At 38.0% G+C, this 19931-nt stretch overlaps 1 protein-coding gene across 1 annotated transcript in view; it reads left to right on the top strand.

Moving 5' to 3' along the window:
* The window catches only part of LOC145994735 (repulsive guidance molecule B-like), a 70322-nt gene that overhangs the window by 29861 nt on the left and 20530 nt on the right, over positions 1–19931 (top strand). The window contains exon 3 of the mRNA XM_083130950.1: positions 344–810. Coding sequence (XP_082987076.1) covers positions 344–810 — 467 coding nt within the window. The remainder of the gene's footprint in view (positions 1–343; positions 811–19931) is intronic.

Here is a 19931-nt window from a genome sequence, read left to right as displayed (position 1 = left end):
ACTGGTAACACCATAAATAACTATGCAATACATTCTAATATATTTACCATATCGTAACAGATTTTAAAATTCGGCTATCAACAGTGGAAAAATTTATAATGGCATGCTTTTTTGATTTAATGATACACGTGATACAGAAAACACACAAAAATTCAGTCGCCAGTTGAATATTTTCAAGCGCCATGGCGTTCGGGTACCCTGATTTTTTCTACCGCTGAATATATAAGGGTACATTTCTTCAGGTGAGTGACAACCCATTGCGAACAGTTTTAGTGGGACTGGTGGATGCTTCACGTGTTCATTCATTTTACAATTAAACTAATGTTAATTATTTTCTTTTCAGCCACTTGCTACGGGTGTAATGTGGAGCATTGTTCTCGGCAATATGGTCAATACGTCCCTGACCAAGAGATGCACGATCCATCGGGTGCAGAATATTGTGGAGTCCTTCGCGAGTACGCCAGCTGCATACGGACAGTCTCGCGCCAGTGTAAAGGAGACCTCAAATACCACGGCGTGCTGGGTATAGTGACGCAGTTGATGAAGAAAAATAACTGTTCCCTTCATCCCCTAAAAGAACAAGTGCCGTCGAAACCAAGCCCTTCGCCTCCAAAATCCTGCATGTTCCGCGGGCGAAGGGAATATCGGCATTGCGGTCTCTTCGGGGATCCACATCTGAAGACGTTCCACAACCAATATCAGACTTGCCGAGTGAATGGAGCCTGGCCTTTGATAGACAACCCGTATCTGGCTGTTCAGGTTACGAACGAACCTGTAGTGAAGTATTCGCCTGCTACGGCTACGACCAAGGTAGGTTTCAATTAGTTCTACGTTTCCTTTGTATGTATGTGTGTATCTACAGTGTGTCCCAAAATAGTGTTTGCACTTTTTGAATGTTAACAACAGAGAAACTATTCAAGATAACTTGACTGGACTTCTTGTATTTGAAGCTTCAGTATCTACACTGAGTGTGTGGGAGCGTGTGTAGGCATTCTGTTGTTTTTAGTTCCATCACAGCACACCAAACGGTAGGCATTTGTGTACCCAAAATGGCACAGGTGAGCAATGTAAGAAGTGTCAAATAACCACCCAGATCTCTCAATTTAACACCGTTAGATTTCTACCTCTGGGAAATTGAAAAATGATGTGTACCCCACAAATCCATGATAACCGGATGACATGAAACATGCGATTGACACTACCTGTGCTTCCCTTCCTGTGTAAACCATATCTGCTGTTTGATGATCTGTTCTACAGCATTGCAGATAAAGTATTACTGCCAATGAGCATCTATAACTTCAAGGTATGTGACACGCAAAAAAGTTCATACTTGCCGTTATTATTTTTCTCATTATTAACGTTCAAAGAGTGTAAACACTATTTTGGGACACACTGTAGATACACTGTGTGTGTGTGATAGGGCTTGAAAGTTGATGACCTACATAGTTCTGACAAAATATCTCAAATTATTTAATGACATAAATTTTAAAAAGGTATGAGTGAATGAGTTCGTGTTTTACGTTCACTTTATGCACAGTAAGGCTAATCGAGACTGGATCTACAGTTTAAAGTTGAATCCGAACCACTATGTGCCTCCACCGAGTATCTAACTCGGGCCCCTTGATTACAAGGCGACAAAGTTAGTACTACGCCATCGGGGAGGCGTATTAAAAATGGTATGATATTACTTCAGATACTAACATACTGGTCTGGGGTTTCATAAAAGACTGCTGACGTACGTACTTGTGAATGTACTTCAATAACGACATTACTAGATCTTTGTTGGTTTAAACTACTGAAGCTAAGGAAATATTACAATTGGGGAGTTATAATTTTTGATTGCAGCTGCCTGCAACGTTGTCTTAGATTTTTCTTTATCTGATGTTAACTATGATACAAATTATCCAAGAAGATGCTTTCCTCTTCTATCTCTCTTTGTCGAAGTTTGCTTGAAGTCACTTTATGCTTGGATAGCCTAATCGGGAATGGACACACAGTTTAAAGTGGAATCCGAATCAGTTGGATCCAACCCGGGATCTCTTGATTACAAGGAGAGCGTTATTCCTACGTCCTCAGGAGGGCCTCCTTCAAACTTGGCTTGCGCAGGCATCTTGAAAAGCATGCTGAAGTTCATGTTACAACATATCCTGGAAAACAGCTTTGCATCCTAATCTTTACCATTATTTGGCTTTTCTGCCAAAAGGAATAGACAGCAAATTTAGGATTTTGTAAAAAATATTCCATAAAAACGGCAATATTCTCAAAACTACAAACAATATTGTCGATTCTCCCCACCAGAATGTATGGACCTTTGTCTATTGCGTCTCATTTCCGTTTTATGAATTGGCCTTCTCTCTTTTCGTATGGTCGTGTGTTTGTGTGTGCGTCCTAAAAAAAACGCATTCTGGGCGTTTTGAGCTGTTTCAACTCGTCGCAGTTGCGTGACAATATTTGCCCACCCTTCCATCGCAAGCGGGTTATTACACACGATGGTGATAACTGTCATTATAAAGACAGCGTCCAATTAATGCCTTCCCCGTGTAAAAATTAAGTAATTCGTTGTACCTTATGAGAGCAGGAGTAAAAATGCATTTGCTTCATTTGTCGGTACAGTGTTACCTGTAATTACCACCGTCGTTGTACTACTCTATAGGAACAGACAGTGTTGCCGGAACGTCCAGCGCCCAGGGCGAATTTCTGGTATTTCTTTTCTTTGATTGTCTCTTTCTCAGTGTTGCTATGTGTTAGACAGGACGTTTTTTTTTTTTCAAGGTTATCATAAATGTAGAAGAGACGGGAAGGAAGCATATGTAAAGTTCTGCAACACGTGAACGTATTTTTTTCAGGGTGTTTGCGGCCAAGTATCACATTTTGCAGATAGCCGCCACGGTAGCCGAAAATCTCATCGTAGGTTCAGAGTTCGAGTTCTGACCTAGACCTGGATGTCCTTTGCGAGTATCCGTTAAGAAAATCTAATAATCATTCGTCGTAGCTGTTGCGAGGAAGACAAGACGTATTTTTTTTAAAATATATAAATTATTTTTGTAGACATATATTGATGCAAGTTGTGTTTTTGACTCAGAAGTTTTGTATTTTATGTTTTTTGCAAGTTACCTATCAACGAAAAACTTAGAATTTGGTTATGCGTATGTGCAACAATTTGATATTGCAAAATCAATTACTTAAAATGTACCATGTAATATTTATTCAGCTTTTTAAAATACCTGCACTTTTTGTACAGTTTGTAAACTTCCTTAATTAATTTACACTTTATGGAGAAAAATTAAGTACTAATCCCGTTGATATCAGCAAGATAAATTCACAGTGAGGAGTTTGAAAAAGAAAATGAAATTAAAAATAAGGAAGATGTGTTTGAGAAGATAGTTGAAGAATATCCGAAAGTATGAGGGAGTCTATATACAGGGGTTGGACAAAAATATGGAAACACCTGGTAAAAGCCAGACTTCCTCGTCTAATATCATCTAGGAACATCCTAGGCACCCAAGACAGCCTGAATTAAGTCGTGGATGATGGCGAATGGAATCCTATTCCCTTTCTCATGCAAAACTTATTCCAGGTTCTTCAGGGATGCTGAAAGGAAAGCAGGTGTGAACCATATTCTGCAAAACCAACATCAGGGGCGCTATGATATTTGCCTTCTTTGAAGCTGTAAGCTTGGACATGATTCACTATCAACCGAGCACAGACTACAATGTCTACAGAACAATTGCAACCTCCTACAGATTTGAATCGATATTTTAAGTCCACTTTATGCACAGATAGGCTAATCGGGACTGGACCTACAGTTTAAAGTTGAATCCAAACCAATGTGCAATGTGCCTCTACCAGGTATCGACCCCGAGACCCCTTGATTACAAGGCGACAACGTTACCACTATGCCATCAGGTAGGGTTTCAATCATTCATAGAAAACCAATATGTTTTGCATCACATCCAATGTAAGGAGACAAACATGTGTCAATTTAACTCGTTACCTTGGCGTAGTGTTTCCATAGTTTTGTCCAACCCCTGTATGTATGTTGTAGTTCGGAACAAACAATCAGATAATATGAGTATGGTTAGTCAGTCTGCATGTTGGTTTTTTTACATTCAATTTGCTTCGCACTGACCCTCACATATTTTCAACTTGCTCTACCTCTTTTTCTTATTTGTAGTGTCCACTTCATTTCATTGAGAAACTAATGCTTATGACGTATATATATATATATATATATATATATAGTTTTTTTTTCGACGTTTGCTTTCCTGAAGCGTGTTTAATTATTTGCTCGAAAATGTTCAAATATCTTGAATTAGCCGTGCTCAAAGTGATCTCAATTCTGCTGTGCACATGAAAACATGTCTGACCATGTACATGTCTGGGTACGTTTTGAAGCGTTTCTTTAGTCACAGCCTCTATTGATGTACAGTCACCGGTAATAAAAACGGGACACCTAGATCCTGAATACTCGCGTCCCTGCAAGGTGTTATGTGTGTTGCCTAACTCTACAGCGATGAGTGAATTTTATTAGCAAATTTTCAGTGACAAGTTCTACCACTACCTTACAAATAGGCAACATACATAACGGCTTACAAGAAAGCGAGTATTTCAGGATCTAGGTGTTCCATTTTTATTTCCGGCGACTGTACATTTTCGAGTAATCAAAAATTTCCCGGTGAATTGAAAATAGCAGATTATGTCTCAACAATCGTGGACGAACGCGCAAGAGCAAGCGGAATTCAAAGTTTCTACGTTGGCACGGTCGTTGTATAGCGGATGGTGCAAAGTAGAGAAACTGTCTGCAGCAACATAAATAATCGCTACTTCGGTGCCCCCGGCCGCAGATAGGAATGAAGTAAATACTGAAATGTCACACAGGTGTGCGGAGCAAGTCTGTTTCTCATCGAGCGCCGTTTTGTTCGCTGCTGCGAGAAGCAAAACAACACTTCGTGCTACCTATAAGGCAATCCGTACTCCACCACCTGGGACTTCCATATATGGGAATGGGCGTTACTTTAATTACGGCATGCTACTTGTTTCCAAACCCGTAAAACCTGCGGTGCACCATGCCTTATACAGTTACACTTTACAAACCATAATTTCCAGCAAACTGGCAGGACTTCCAATAATTGGTAACAAGCGCTTTTAAGCAACACGCACTCCACTCGCACAAAGACTTCCTGCTTCGCTTCCTCTCCTTGTCTTGTCGACACGAGTGACCACGCGTTTTTTCTTCTTTTTATGTACCCACAATTATACCAGACTACAGAGATTTATTTTTAAACTTGGCCGCAAGTTACTTTTATGAATTGCTCAAAGTTCGAATCCCCATTCTCAGCATCTTAATTAATCTCCAGAAACAGAAAAGCGAAATGAGAGGACTCCACTCTTAAACAACAATGCCAGTATAATATCTGCCTGGTTCCCGTGGCATAGTGGTTGCAGCAAAGATCTGCGAAACCAGTGGTTCCATTTTCGAACCCTAAGTGCACTTTATGCATAGGGAAGCCATTCGGGGTTGGACCTACAGTTTAAAGTGGAATCCCAAACGCTATGTATTTCCACTGAGGATCAAGCCAGGTGCCCTTGAATTAAAAGACGACAGCGTTACCATGTTTCTCATCATTAATTTTATCACTTCTTCATTTATCCCCATCTTCGCGATTAGCCCAAGAGATAGAAGAACTACATAAAACAAGCGATAGGATAGAAAGAAAACTAACTAATTATGAAATTATCATTGAACCACAAAAGGCTATTCGTTTTCGGTGATACGCTAAATATGCCATTACAAATTTTTAACTATACTTGTACATATTTTTCTATTACATCAGTCGAAAAAAAAATGTGATCATTTTCAGTTGTAGAATGAACATTTTGGTGTCCTCTTTTTATCCTATAACGTATAGTGTAGTGAAAGACGCGTTTTTCGGAAGATAAAAACCGATAAAACTCTGGACCTTTGTTCAGGAAACCTTCAAACTGGAGTATAAGTGCAGTAAGAAAGCAACTATCTTCATGAAAGAAGCTTATCGTTTTAAAAATGCACTGAATATCTCCGATACGGTATTTCCAAACAAGCAAAATTAGCTGTCATTGTCTACCTATTCTATATCACTATTAAATCGCTGTGCTTCCAGTTCCGTGCGTGCAGATGGTGTAGGGTTGTTACGTCAACAGCTGATTGCACTTTGTTCAGTGGTAGGTAGATTTTCGAAAGAGGGAGATATGACCGCAAGGGGGAAAAAAGGGGGGATATAATTTCTAAGGGCATATCACTAATGCGTTCAATGGGCGCGGGTAGTTATGGCCCCCAACCCTTCATGCTACTTTCTGAAACAAAAAGTTTGACAAAGTTTGTTTTAAAGCCACTTGTGCACAGAGAAGCCGATCGGGACTGTACTTAAAGAGTTGTGAGGTGGGATCCGAACCACTGTGCAATGTGCTTCCACGATTGAAATGTCCATCTACTCCCATGCTAAGTAAGTGAAAAGTAATTTGATTTTGACCTGTGACTGAGAAATTGTCATCAAACATTTCAAGCTTTTGCAAATCACTAGGGGTGTGTGAGATCCCGACATTTCCTGTGTCGAACCCCTAGTTTTTCCGCATCGTAATGCGATAATGTTTATTATTACTCTTACGAGATGTTATTTAGTCACAGAATATGTGCGAACAGTGTGACCGAACGAAGACTCTGTAGAACACTAACTTTTTTGAAGCAATTAAGGTAGATTTTTCTGAAGCATGTCAAACGGGACATCATGTATTTATTCCAGTATTTTCCCTTTCCCCATCATATTTGGTTTCGACGTCCACCCCATTCCAAGATTTCGATTTCCAGCGTGTCCTAACCACATGCCATTATTTATTAGTCAATTTTCCAAATCGGAGCGCTTTCGAGTGGTACTTTAGGGAGAAATATCTTTAAGCCCTCCATACATCTTGCAATCCACTTTTGGTCTCGTGGTGTACCCGTGAAGATTGGCAAAATTTGGTTCTGAAAGTGAACTCTCATATTTTCCAGTTACTAATGGCTGCGATAGACTTCACATTTTTCAATAGTGGAGAAGGAAAAAAACTATGATAATATTGAGACTGCATTTTGCACGAGATATTAGTTACAATATTTGTCACTGGGCCTCCTTTTCCCTATGAAATTACTTGGTTCCGTGTTCTATTCTCAATTGAGGCGCATGGCATAGTGGTTTCGGATTCCCCTTTAAACAGTAGGCCCAGCCCCGATTAGCCAATTTGAGCCAGTAGACTTAAATTTTGAAATCCGGTTAAAATTTATGTTTGCTTGCCGTGAATATTTTTGGTAGTGCGTTTACAGTTCAGTTTCGTATATTTCACCAGTGGAATTGTAATGGTAGGCAAGCTGATAAAATTAATTTATTGGTGCTATTGGAAGTCTTAAGCAAGCACCGAAGGAAGTAGCGGGAAGAGATTTGATTGGCTGGTGATGACGACTTGCTGTTTCAACTTAAATGTTCAAAGTACATAGATAAATGATTGAAATGTTGGAGGGAAAAATCTCGCTTTCAGATGTTACAAATCGTTGGTTTGAAAACTTAAATTTCAAGTCACCTGCACGGGATAGTGGCTGCTCTTCATAAAGTAGTCCTCCACCAACAAACAAAGAAAACTGATCTTTCATGATCTTTTACCACAAATACGCATTTTGCACGAGATATTAGTTACAATATTTGTCACTGACCTCAAACAACGTAGTCTCACTATCTACTACTGACTCCTCTTGGATTTCAGGAGGCCTTTTCTTTCAAGACCTTATTATATTTTTTATTTTTTAAAAAATAAACATTGTAAGTTGATCTGGAAGAAGGGAGCTCTTTGTGATGTTATGAAGATACAGAATCTTTCGTTCTTTCTTTCCATCTCTTATTACACGTTGCTTTTCTGACTCTTGAATTAATCCCGACGATGAGGATGTATGATGAGACCCAGGTTCGAAGGCGGGCACTACACTATCAGGGAGGCACACACTAACATGTTTATCAGTTTCTTGGAGCTTCTGTATAACTTACAAACTTATATTTTATTCTCAATGAATTTCGGTTTGCAGAAGGATTCTTTATTGTGCTCACATTCAAAATCACTATTCAGTAACATGGAAATTCTAGAAAATAGTTTTCGAGTGTATTTTTGTTGACTAAACTTTATTCTTTGGATTAGAAATTGCAGCCTAAGACTTAAATCTTAGTTATTAATATGTTAAAGCAGCACACGATGGTCTGGAAATGTATTTTGAAATTGAGTAGGAGTCCTGTATTTTTTCTTGTTCACATTGAAACTGATAAAGATCAAATCGAGCAAACATGATTCTTCCGTTCTTTACGTGGGCAATGGCGTTTCCTTCCCAGTAATATCGTTGGAAGCGTGTTCAAAAGATATTGGAAGGCGGAACATGAGCCTAACGGAGTTCGCACCAGTCTTGAAGCGTTGAATTCATTTCTGAAGGCACAGGTTAAACCGGGTGTCAAGTTTTCAGCTTTTGAGAAGCTGCACCTGACAGGTAGGAGGGTCACTCAACTGCCCTTGGGAAGACGCTTTTGTTCGAGACCTACTTGCCGAGCTGGTCAGGGGTGGACTGGTGCCAGTGTTCTCAAATTACTTCATCCCGTCCTCTGCAACAAAATTTCCCGTTGGGCTAGAAAATTTCCCGGAGGCCAGTTTTGCAGACATAGCATGCACAAGACTCTTGCACATGCTTATTCATACAGTGAAAAATAAAATATGCCTGATTTTGTCTGTACCAGCCTCTGTGCAAAGATTGGTAATCAGTAACCGGGGATTCATGTCGGTCGCTTCTTAACTGCCAGGCTATGTATTTGCATACATTTATGTATATCATTGTTTCCATTGGTGTAACTAACCTTTTATTCTTAATTCCGAGTGTACATTGCTGCTACTATTATTGTTTGTTCCTAATTCTGTATTGAGACCTTGATGCTATTATAATCATCATTTCAAATCCATAAAGCGAATGAACAACGAGACCGTAGTATTACATCAAGGTTGTTGCCTTTTCCAGGCTTTACAGGAACCACGCGATTCTAGACAAGATGTTATATTGTTTTCCTATTGAAGAGTGTATATTTACATCAGGTTCATCATGACAATGACAAGACATGATAATGGTGGAAGAAAATATTAAACACCCATTACTTACCCGGGATTCGTATTCGCTGTATATTACCTATGCAAATTTGGTTTGAATAGATGAAGGGTCCAAAAATACCCGTTCCTGGATCCGCAACCGGTAAGCAGTCACACAAAACGCCCATAATTCCATATACGTACATTTAAAGTATGCAATAAGCAGTAGGTACATTTAAATTCTCTAAGGTGTTAACGTATTTCTCCTTGAACCCCAAATCCAGTTACAGAAGGTAAATTCTTTTGCCGATTCTTTTCTCTTTCGACCTCTTCCCATGCTTATATACAGCCAACAAACGAGAATAAATAGAATCAACGAAATTTGGAGAAATCACACGCCAACAAGTAAAACGGCTGCAAATAGTCTATGTACTTTGGCATAATTATCGTAGTAAAGTGCACCATCTACTAACCGCCACCTACTTATCGAAGCAGTTTGCCTCGCATGCCGCTAAGCCACGGTAGTTGGTTCAAATCCGGGTAAACTATGCATGTTTCATTTGTTTCTTCTCTTTTCATCTATTCCATTAATTCATTTTCAGTCACGATTTACCAAAAGAAGTATAAATTCAACATCAGGATAGAAATATCATCAAACTATTCGAACTACTACTAGTCTAACTTCTGCGAAAAGTACCTTTATTGAATCGGTGATGGCCTCTATTGAATTTGAACTGGTATGAAAAATCAATGTGCCAAAACTTGCGCCAATTTGGATATAAGTAAACCCCTACGTCTTCGTAGTAATATACTGACAAGCTAAGTCACAGTACAAACTTTTATTTTTCTAAAGCTGTGAAACCTGCTGCTATTGTGATAATTATAGTAATTCAGAAATGGCAAAATATTAAAAAAAAAAAAATACATGACTAAAAAAGTAAATGTTGCAAGAAGTGAATTCAGCAACACATTTTTAGGCCAATATTGGAGTTTTGTTTTTTAAAAAAGAGTTGTAGAACAATTTTTCTGATTTCTTTCACAGCATGCATAATTCCCACTTTCCCATCACGTGAACCAGAAAATTCCCTCGGTCCGAAAACACTGATTTGCCGTTCTGTTGGGAGGTGGTGGCGTTTTGAGCAGCCCTGAAAATGTCTAATCGTGGTGTTCCTTAGCTCCCACCTGGAGCATTCCTCGCTCAGCTGGGGAACACATGTTTCATACGCGCTGGCAAACGCTCCCCGATACGGGAAGGCCCGACGACGTATTTCAGGCACTTCGGAAATGTTGGCAGAAGGACGTGGGTGACGCCGTCTCAAAAATACTGTACGGAAGGATGATTTTTGTTCGGTTGCATTCTTTTGCGAGAAATTAACATATTTTGCACTTCATTTTGGTTTGTTTACGAGATATTTCCGCTAGATGTAAACGCACGAATGCTTCAGGGTTTAGAACATTCCTCTTTCTCATTATTGACATATTTTGCGCCATTTAGAGAAGAAACCTTAACGACTAGCATACTTCACAACGATATGCATTTGTCTACAACGACAGCCTTACGTTTGTTTTTAATTACAAACAACATCTAACCCACATTGAAAATGCATAATGAGCATAACATTGTCATTGAAAAATCTGTTGTAACTGACGGAGTATGTTAAAACAGTACGGGTTGCAGTAAGTCTGTTGACAAAATTGCATTCTTGAGTAAAGCTACTTTTTTTTTTTTTTTTAATTGAGTGACACGCGGTCAGCACATCGAATCTCACTGCCTCTGTTTTGTGGCTTTAGAGACCGGAGCTCGCTACTTCTTTTCAAGTAGCTCCACAATTGTTCTCACGATGATAGGATAACACCGAAATTTGGGAGGCTGCTACCAAAAATCGAACTCAACTTGGGACCGCTCGCGGCAAGGACAAGAACGCTAACCATTTGGTTACGTGAGAACCATACAGATATTCTTATTTATCAATTAGTTGTTTGTATTACTTTCGATAACATTGTTTTTAATTCTGAAAGTACATCCATGATAACTAGAAAAAGATGAAGGTTTAAATACGTTATGAAAGTTTATAAATGTTCTGTAGATTAATAATAACACTGATGAACAAATTCAAACTTTTTTTTGCTCCTTTGAACGAAAATAGGTGATTATTTATAATTCGACCCCGCTGAATCCAAATCTGAAAGTAGAAATGCTGTATCACGTATCGTTTTCCCTGGATTTTCATTTTTTGTTTTTAATAAAAATTTAATTCCCTTTGTAATAATACATCGAAATTTGAAATTATTTTTGTTTGTTTGCTCATGAAATAAGATTTAAATATTGAAGTGAATAACTATGAAATATAAAAAAATTAAAAAATATATATAGGACCGATTTTGACTGTTCAATGAAGAAATTTCATGCAAAAAAAAAGGAAAAAAACACATTTTTACTCGCATTTTCAAAATTTCTTTCTTGAACTCTGCCGTTTGTAACTGCCACCAGAAACCTCTTCCTTGAGGTTCCAACTATAGTCTGCTAATATGGTCTGTACCGATTTTCCTGCATATCGTTTCTCCATGACAGAAATATCCTGGTGAAATCTCTCGCCGCATTCGTCACTAACCGCGCCCAAGTTAAGGGGGAAAATGTCCAAATGCGAATGTAAAAAGTGAATTTTCAAGGACATATTGCACCCCATGCGCTGATAACACTTCAACAAGTTCATAACAAGTTCCTTGTAGTTGTCAGCTTTCACATTTCCAAGAAAATTACAGCATACTTGTCTGAAAGCTAACCATGCGCATTTCTCTTTTTCTCAATTCCACAAAGTTGTCATCATGAATGATCTCACGGATTTGCGGCCCAATAAATATGCCTTCTTTTAACTTACTATCACTGAGTTTAGGAAATGTTTTTCTCAAGTACCCAAAACCCTCACAGTGTTTATCCAAAGCCTTAACAACATTTTTCATCAGCCCTAACTTTATATGCAACGGTGGTAACAAAATCTGGTCTTTCTCAAGTAGAGGGTGATTCCTAACACTCTTCTCTCTAGGACTTAAGTTTTTTTTCGTATGGGCCAATCCACAGTGTTGTAATGTTTATCTTCTGCCCGGCTGTCCCATTCGCAAACAAAGCAACAAAATTTTGTAAACCCAGATTGCATACCTAACAGTATACCAATCATTTTGAGGTCTCCGCATATCTGCCAACCATATTTTTCATAATTTATCACTTTTAATATTGTATCCATACTTTCATATGTTTCCTTCATGGTGGAAGAATAGGCAAGGGGTACTGATGGGTATATATTCACATTATGCAACAATACTACTTTTAAACTATTCTTAGATGAATCTAAATATAGTCTCCACAAAACAAGTTCGGGTTATTCACACATTTGCGTGACATGGCGAACTCATTAATTGACTTATAATATATTTCTTTAAAAAAAACAATTGTGAATGCTCTTATCGTCTTGTTAAAATACAACTTACACTTCACTTCACTATACAATATTACATTCACAATTTCACGAACCTACACAAACATGAAATACGGCTACTTGCGAAGGCTACTTGCGAAGTTATCGGAAAGGAAGTTAAGACTCGACTAACCCACAAAAGAACAAATTTTAACAGAGAAACAGGAAATTTCTCTACTGCCAGATGTTTCCTCCACTATATATTAAGTGCCAGTCATAAACACAAGGTCGCTGAAAAGTTCTTATCCATTTGTTTGCTAGGAACCAAACGTTAAACCGGAAGCGGAGCAGGGTGCGGAGACCTGAAACCATAAAACTATAAAATTTGGGTGTTCTGCAAAAAACTTAGGTGATACAGGAAAACGGATGCGATATTCGTTATCAGCACATCTGAATACATAAAGATCACTTAGTTTTATTTAAAGGAGTATTTCATTGTTTATCAGTGTAATTTGAAATGGAAAATTGAGTTACAAGTACAGTCTTCTCATCTCGGAATGCATGGAACTTTTGCTCGGTAAAAAAGGCCCAGATAAGCTATCGTAATGTTGGTTGTTTCTGAATGGTGTATTCAATTTTATATCAATTATTAAAAAAAATACCTGTTCCGCGAAAAAAATAGTTATTCCGTTGGGTAGTTTTATGAATTGTACGCAATATTTTTATTGGAAAAAGGAAAAACTAAATAATTGCATCATAAGTAGCATAAGTTGGAGAAGGATTCAAAATAGCTTCTATTTTATTAGAATTAATACAACCAAAAGCAAATTTAGAACACAATTAAAACACCAATTATCTGTTTTGCCCTATGTCTACGTGGGCGGGGTTACGAAAAATTCCAGACCTCCAGTCCGTCACTGGCTACAAATGATGGTCTTCATTTCATATGGATCACGTAACGACTTATACCTAGGTAGATGATCAGTTTTTCAAATGTAATTGAATAATCAAGTTTACAAAATTATCACTACAGTGTTAATTTCATGTAAAATCACAAGATTCTATGGACCTGGCGAATCATACGAGGCAAGCGTGAATGCAAAGCAAATGCTGCGTGCATTAAAACGACCCTCTGTTTACTACTTTTAATCGTATAATTGGAGATTTTCAAATAAATTTTCAATGTGTGTGTGTGTGTGTTGTGTACGCCATTGTTTGTTTTAATTGCGAGAGAACGCGCCATACCTGCATACAGTTTCGTCGGTGGCTAAGATAGCGTGATTTTTCCAATCTAGGGTGAAATATAAATCGTATTTGAAAGATGTGCTTTGCAACGCGTGTGGTTGCTGTACGATCTCCAATAATGTTCACAAAAAAAATTGAAATGTTGTTTATCAATCAGCTGATACGTTCACAGTATGCATATATTTGTATACACTTTTCAGCATATCTGTCTCAATACACAAACAAAAAGTGACAATGATATGTTACTGCCTTCCAAAAGATAGTACACAATTTTGCTCTTCGGAACATATCTATAAATCACCATTTTCACGACATTAGCCGCGTTACGTTATGCGATAACCTGATTACTTCCATGAGAAACAGGCTCCCTAGTCCGGCATGTCTTTCGGATGTTACATGCCCTTTATACAGTGTTGTTTTATGGCAAATAACATATTTTTAGATACTTTGGTTATTATTACGAGACTAAGATCAAAGCGAAGGACTACATTTAGCATATAATCGTTATATTTGTAGCCTGAATCACTGCCACAAACACTGTAAGCGTAATGCTTATTAACTATGTTTACAACACGCTCTGAAACGCTTGCCGGAATCATGGCAGCGGGCGTGATTTCGCGCAATTAATTGTGGGGGAAGTTGTTCGCTGAATATCATCCAGCGTCGAGAAATATACGTCGACTCTTGTCTGTCGTGGATTAGTTTCTCAGTGAAAAATTCCTAAATAAGCATTATAGAATGAAAAATAGTATTACAGAGTGCTATTTAATTTATTGATTTAAACAACCAATGGACAAAATACATCACGTAAGAATTTGTTCAGGATACTGGCTGCAAAAGGCCAAACTATCCTGTCTCGCGACCGCGTGGTTTGTCGGACCGTTGTGATTTTAAACGAAATTTCAGCACCGTCTGCCGAGGTCTGCTGACTAAACTTGTACCTCCCCTCTCCGAAGGTTGTCGATCCACCAGCTCGGTTCGTGGCGGAACGGCTGCACAGGTTGCCAGGACACGAGGCGATAATTCCCTTGAATTGGCGGAATACATTTCCCGGACAGATTGTTATCTCCCATCCTAATCATTACAAGGCGTGTGGAAGAGCAGCCTTCAACCTCATTCGAACGCAAGTTAGGATATATATTTTAAAACGTAATCATATCTGATGGATGGATTAGCTTCTCTGGAACAGAAATAAAACTGTTTGTTCTAGCGGGGAGAAGGAAATGCTATATCGTGACATTTCACAAACATCAACAGATAAGTTGATTGTGGCAGAACACAGTCGAGAGCTCTTTATTACTAACTTTTCTGGTTACATTCAACTCTTTAGCAATTCGTGAAAATGAAAAATAAGGTGATCTTATTTAAACAGTAAATTGTGCAATTTTAAATTTGCAACAATCCACGATTTTGTCAATATGCATTAATTTCGGATGAAAATGTGTGAAGTGTAAATGAGTCTGGTACATGTATCAAGTGAAAATAACAATATATATTTGCTTTTAAATATGTATTTTAGAATTATTTTTTATTATGCAAGCACGATATTTTTGCTTTGCCTAAAATTACTAAATTTCCTTCTCTGGTACTAAATATTCATAAATGTTGGAATGTTTCTCAATCTGCATTTAAAAATTCGGTACTTTAGTATTATACGGACTACCTCATCTCAGACCGTCTGTTTTTTAGGTTAGGTTGGACACTGTTGGAACAAATTAACCTAACCTAACCTAAAGAAAGTAAAAAACATGGTCTGAAATGAGGTAGTCCGTATAATACTAAAGTACCAAAAATTCATATCCTGATATGATAAATAAAAAAAAGTCGCCAGAAAATATTAGAAATTAATAAAAATAGACAAGTAAATGAAAACTTTTTTACATAATCATGCTTGTATTAATATGGTACTTAGGACAAGTGAATTGAAATAATAAATCAGCAAAAAAGTAAAGATGATCTATTTCTAGGTAATATCGAATGTGACAGACAAGCCCACCTGAGTGGACTTGAGGGATTTAGAATCTCATGTCCGCCTGAAGCCCTCCCTGTATATTTTTATTAGAGCAATAAGCTTCAGAGGTGTCACAAATGAGCCACGTCACAAATGGCCGATGAAATGTCCCAACGTGTGAGAGGACATTGAACATTAACGTAATATTTTTGAACTTAAAAAATAAATTGAAAACGTTAATGTCCTTCCAAACTTCACATTTCAGAAACTATCACTTCATTATAATAAAAGATTTCTTACAATTTTAAGCACTATTCTCCATACTGTAAGAAAGAAGCTAATGTAAAGAAAATAATGTAACTTCGGATAAATATTTAATTTCCTGTGCATAATTTTTGTCTATGAATATATTCGTTGTAGCTGTGTAGCTTATAACTAGGGCCCGGAATTCAATTACATATTTTTCCTTGTATGTAGCCAAGCAAAATTACAAATGCCGACGATTCACGATGTTAGGAACCATATTATGTGAAATTCATGTTACATATTTTGAGATTTATTACATATCTTTACGTAAAATGCGGTATTTGGGCATATGTGATCTTTCATTGAGTAATTAGCTACATACAACTGTGGGACATTCAAACTTTGATTTCTCCAAAAGTAAGAAAATAATATAATATCTCAAAATATATTTACTGGTTCACTGTGTATCACATTCGCATGGTATGTACTGAAACAGACTTTTTATTTCTTTAAGACATAATGTATTATTACATGATGTACCCTTAATTTTTTCCCTGGCAAACCATTTTATTTTGTTCATTCAATAAGAATGTTCTTCTACATTGTACTACAAATTTGAGTGCTTCCCTCGCGGTAAAACTATCTGGCCACACTACTCAAAACAGTTTTTGAATTTTCCAGTGTAATTTAGCACATTACAATTCCATTATTTCAAGATAACTTTTTAATAAAATAATATTAAATTAATTTCGTGTAGTTACATTTTTACAGCCACGAACCTAAAAAAAACAGCACAGAACTTACATATTTTTACATATTTACGATAGAGAAACACCTGCTAATGAAAGTTATGTAACCAGTAAACTACCTACTAGCAGGGTAATGTTTCTTATTTCACTGTTCTCAGAAAGCTTAAGATTTATTGTAGTGGTGATAATTTGTAAAAATGACATAAATATTCGCCTCGTGTACAGTAGTATGGGAGATAAGATTGCTACAGGACTTGAGCTAATTTTTTTCCAAGAAATTGAGTCGCGAATTTTGATACTGGAACAAGTTATTTATGCGCAGATAGGCCAATCGGTACTGGACCTATAGTTTAAGTAGGGTCTTAACCATTATGTACTTTCACCGGTTAAACACTACTACATGATCTTGACAATGTTATAATGTTTATCGTCCATGGAATGTTAAGATCTAAAATAATTTTAAATTTTGTACCTTACAAATTTCTACCTGGAGAATCTGAGTATTAGAGGAGTTCTAATACAAAGAACCGTTATTATGACAGATTAGTTTGTAATGGACAGTGGATTTTTTCCTATTAGCACGTGAACTATTTCATTGTAATTTCTTACTTTAAATTCATGGAAATCGGTTACATTTTCGATGAACAGAGCAGCCAAGCAATGCATTTTTACCTAGTTTGTGTACGTTCATTCATTTGGTTTTTCGCGGTAACAGTCAACCTTTCCTAACTTGCAAGTTACGCTTGTTACAGAACACGTATTCACCATTTATATATCGTTCATAATATATTTTTATATGGGTTGATCGATAAGTTGAATGAAAATATTTGAAGTTGTAAATATTTATTGCAATATTATTGAAGGATATACAGGATATATCGGGTGATCCGTTTGAGATGTCAGAAAAGTCGGGTCAACCCGAAATTTTGGAGCTCCCACTGGGCATCAAACCCGGGATCTCTCGCATCGATGCGACAGCTATATATTTAGAGCGTTTGCACACGCACCAATAAATTCGGTGCCGTCTCCGAAACCGATATCGTCAGCACCAGAAATCAACGGGGCTTAATGGCACAGCTGTACACCTGGTCTGGTATTGTACATTTTTCCAAATGACCACCGACAAGTCTCTGTGCAGCCGGAGCACCTCTCGACAAATCGACAGTCGGACCGGACCGACGACCGCTCGCCATAAAAAAGGCAGACCCCCAATCCCTTCGGGACAAAGCCAGTGATTTCTTTCGAAGGTCGCATGAAAAAGGGGTTAGAATTAAGATTTTGCTTTCTTGAAACCTGCCTTTCACCAAATGGAGATAAAAGAACAAGTTGGAAGGATACAAGAACTGCCTTCTAGGGATAGATCTTGCTGTGATCATTTCAATGATTTCGCATTCTTCGATGCACTCAGTAACGTATTTTATTCCTATCGCGGTTGTATTTACGACGAAGGTGCAACAAACCCAAAAGATAGAACATTTTATTCCATCTTCGCTCTCAGACTCTGTCCACAACTTCGTGCGCCCACACCAGGTATTGAAGAAGACATGTCGGGTTTCTAATCAATGCCACCCTGTCGTTCTAGCGCGCTGTGCTAACAACGGACAATTTTACACCGGTCCAAATGATGCTTCGAATAACCTACATTATTTACAAATTTGTAATTTAGTGCTGGGGTAAACAGTAGGGATTGCTGGTGGCAAAAATATATCGTCGGCTGAAATTTTGAGTTCCTCACCAGGAATAACCTATCTTTTAAATATATGCACGAGTAACTGCATTGAACAAGGGTACGAATCAGTGGCGGATGGAGTAGTTAAAGTTCGGAGGGTTGAATTTCAGTCTGGTACCTCACCCAGTGGCGCAACCGCAGGGGGGCACCCCCCCCCCCAACCTTCGACGGAAGTCAATTGTAGGAGGGGGAAAACGTTGACGGCCAAGGGCACCTGCAGGGGGGGGGGGCAGAGAGGAGCAATTGCCCCCCCCCTTGGTTTCAAAGTTTATGCAAATAAAAATACATTTCGTAAAATTTTCTTGCTCGCTTCGCTCGCAATACCTGCTTTTCTCAGTCTCGTCAAGTTCAGAGTCGTAGCAAGGGGGTGGCGGAAATCTGCAATGGGCGCCGAATGTTCTAAATGTAAAAAAATTGTAAAAGGGAGAATGCCATGGCGCCCCATGAGATTATTTGCGCCCTATTAAATCAATATTGTTGTCAGTTGCAAAAATTGGATCTAAAAATTTTCTTGCTCGCTTCGCTCGTAATGTTGTTGTTTTCTGCAATGTATTTCAATAATATGTGTTGTATATATGTATTGAGTAAACTTTGGATACGTACACAATTTAGTGTTAGCATGTTCAGGGTGGCGACAGACCTGGAAAAGCGGGAAAAGTCAGGGAATTTGAAGTGTCAAGAAAGGTCAGGGAATTTTGTTTGATTGATTGATTTTTTTATCGTTATGGAACTCGGCACGGGAACAGGAAATCTTATTGCCAAGTTTTGGCCTCAACTTTTAGGCCTCTTTTATACACAACACAACCACGGTGCCAGAAATCAGTGATGGCAGGAGGAGAGAAAGAGAGAAATTTCCGGAGAGGTAGAAAAATGTGTTAAGCCTCTAAATATTATGTGGAAAATGCATTGAATTACCATTTTTTCTTGTCCGTGTGGGAGTAGTAAGGGGACAGAACTGTCAACAGATGGAGATGATGCGAGCGGGTGGCGTCGTTCAATAGTTGGACGTCGTAGTAAGGCATTTTTTTTTTGTTAGACAAACTGAAGGAACATGGAAACAAATTGGCTCCATTGATACATACGATTTTTGTCGAATATCGCCACCCGACAAAGTATCTCACTATAACATGCGACAGAAATTGCATGCATGGCACCCCTATGAAATTGATTTTTGTTGGATGTCTTCGGACTGCAACATCCAACAAAAATCGCATGCATAAACAAGAAGAGCTTTAGACTGCAAATATGCTGCTGGAATTTTATTACTCTTCTGGCTTACTTCACCTTATTTAATGTAACAGTGCTTACGAAGGTTTTCTTTCATCGTCCTGACGTATTACTGGTTTCTCACAAGTTAACATACGTTTACAATTACACTATTCTTAGATATCAAGAAGAATCCAACAAAACGGGATATGTATTGAATACTATCACGAAAAAGTGAAACATAAATCTGCATTGGTGAAACTTATAAAAAT

This window comes from Lepisma saccharinum, chromosome 11 (assembly GCF_977018435.1).
Source record: "Lepisma saccharinum chromosome 11, izLepSacc3.1, whole genome shotgun sequence".
Taxonomy (NCBI): Eukaryota; Metazoa; Arthropoda; class Insecta; order Zygentoma; family Lepismatidae; genus Lepisma; species Lepisma saccharinum.
The sequence above is the reverse complement of the archived record's forward strand: the minus strand, read 5'-3'. Positions and strand labels throughout refer to the sequence as shown.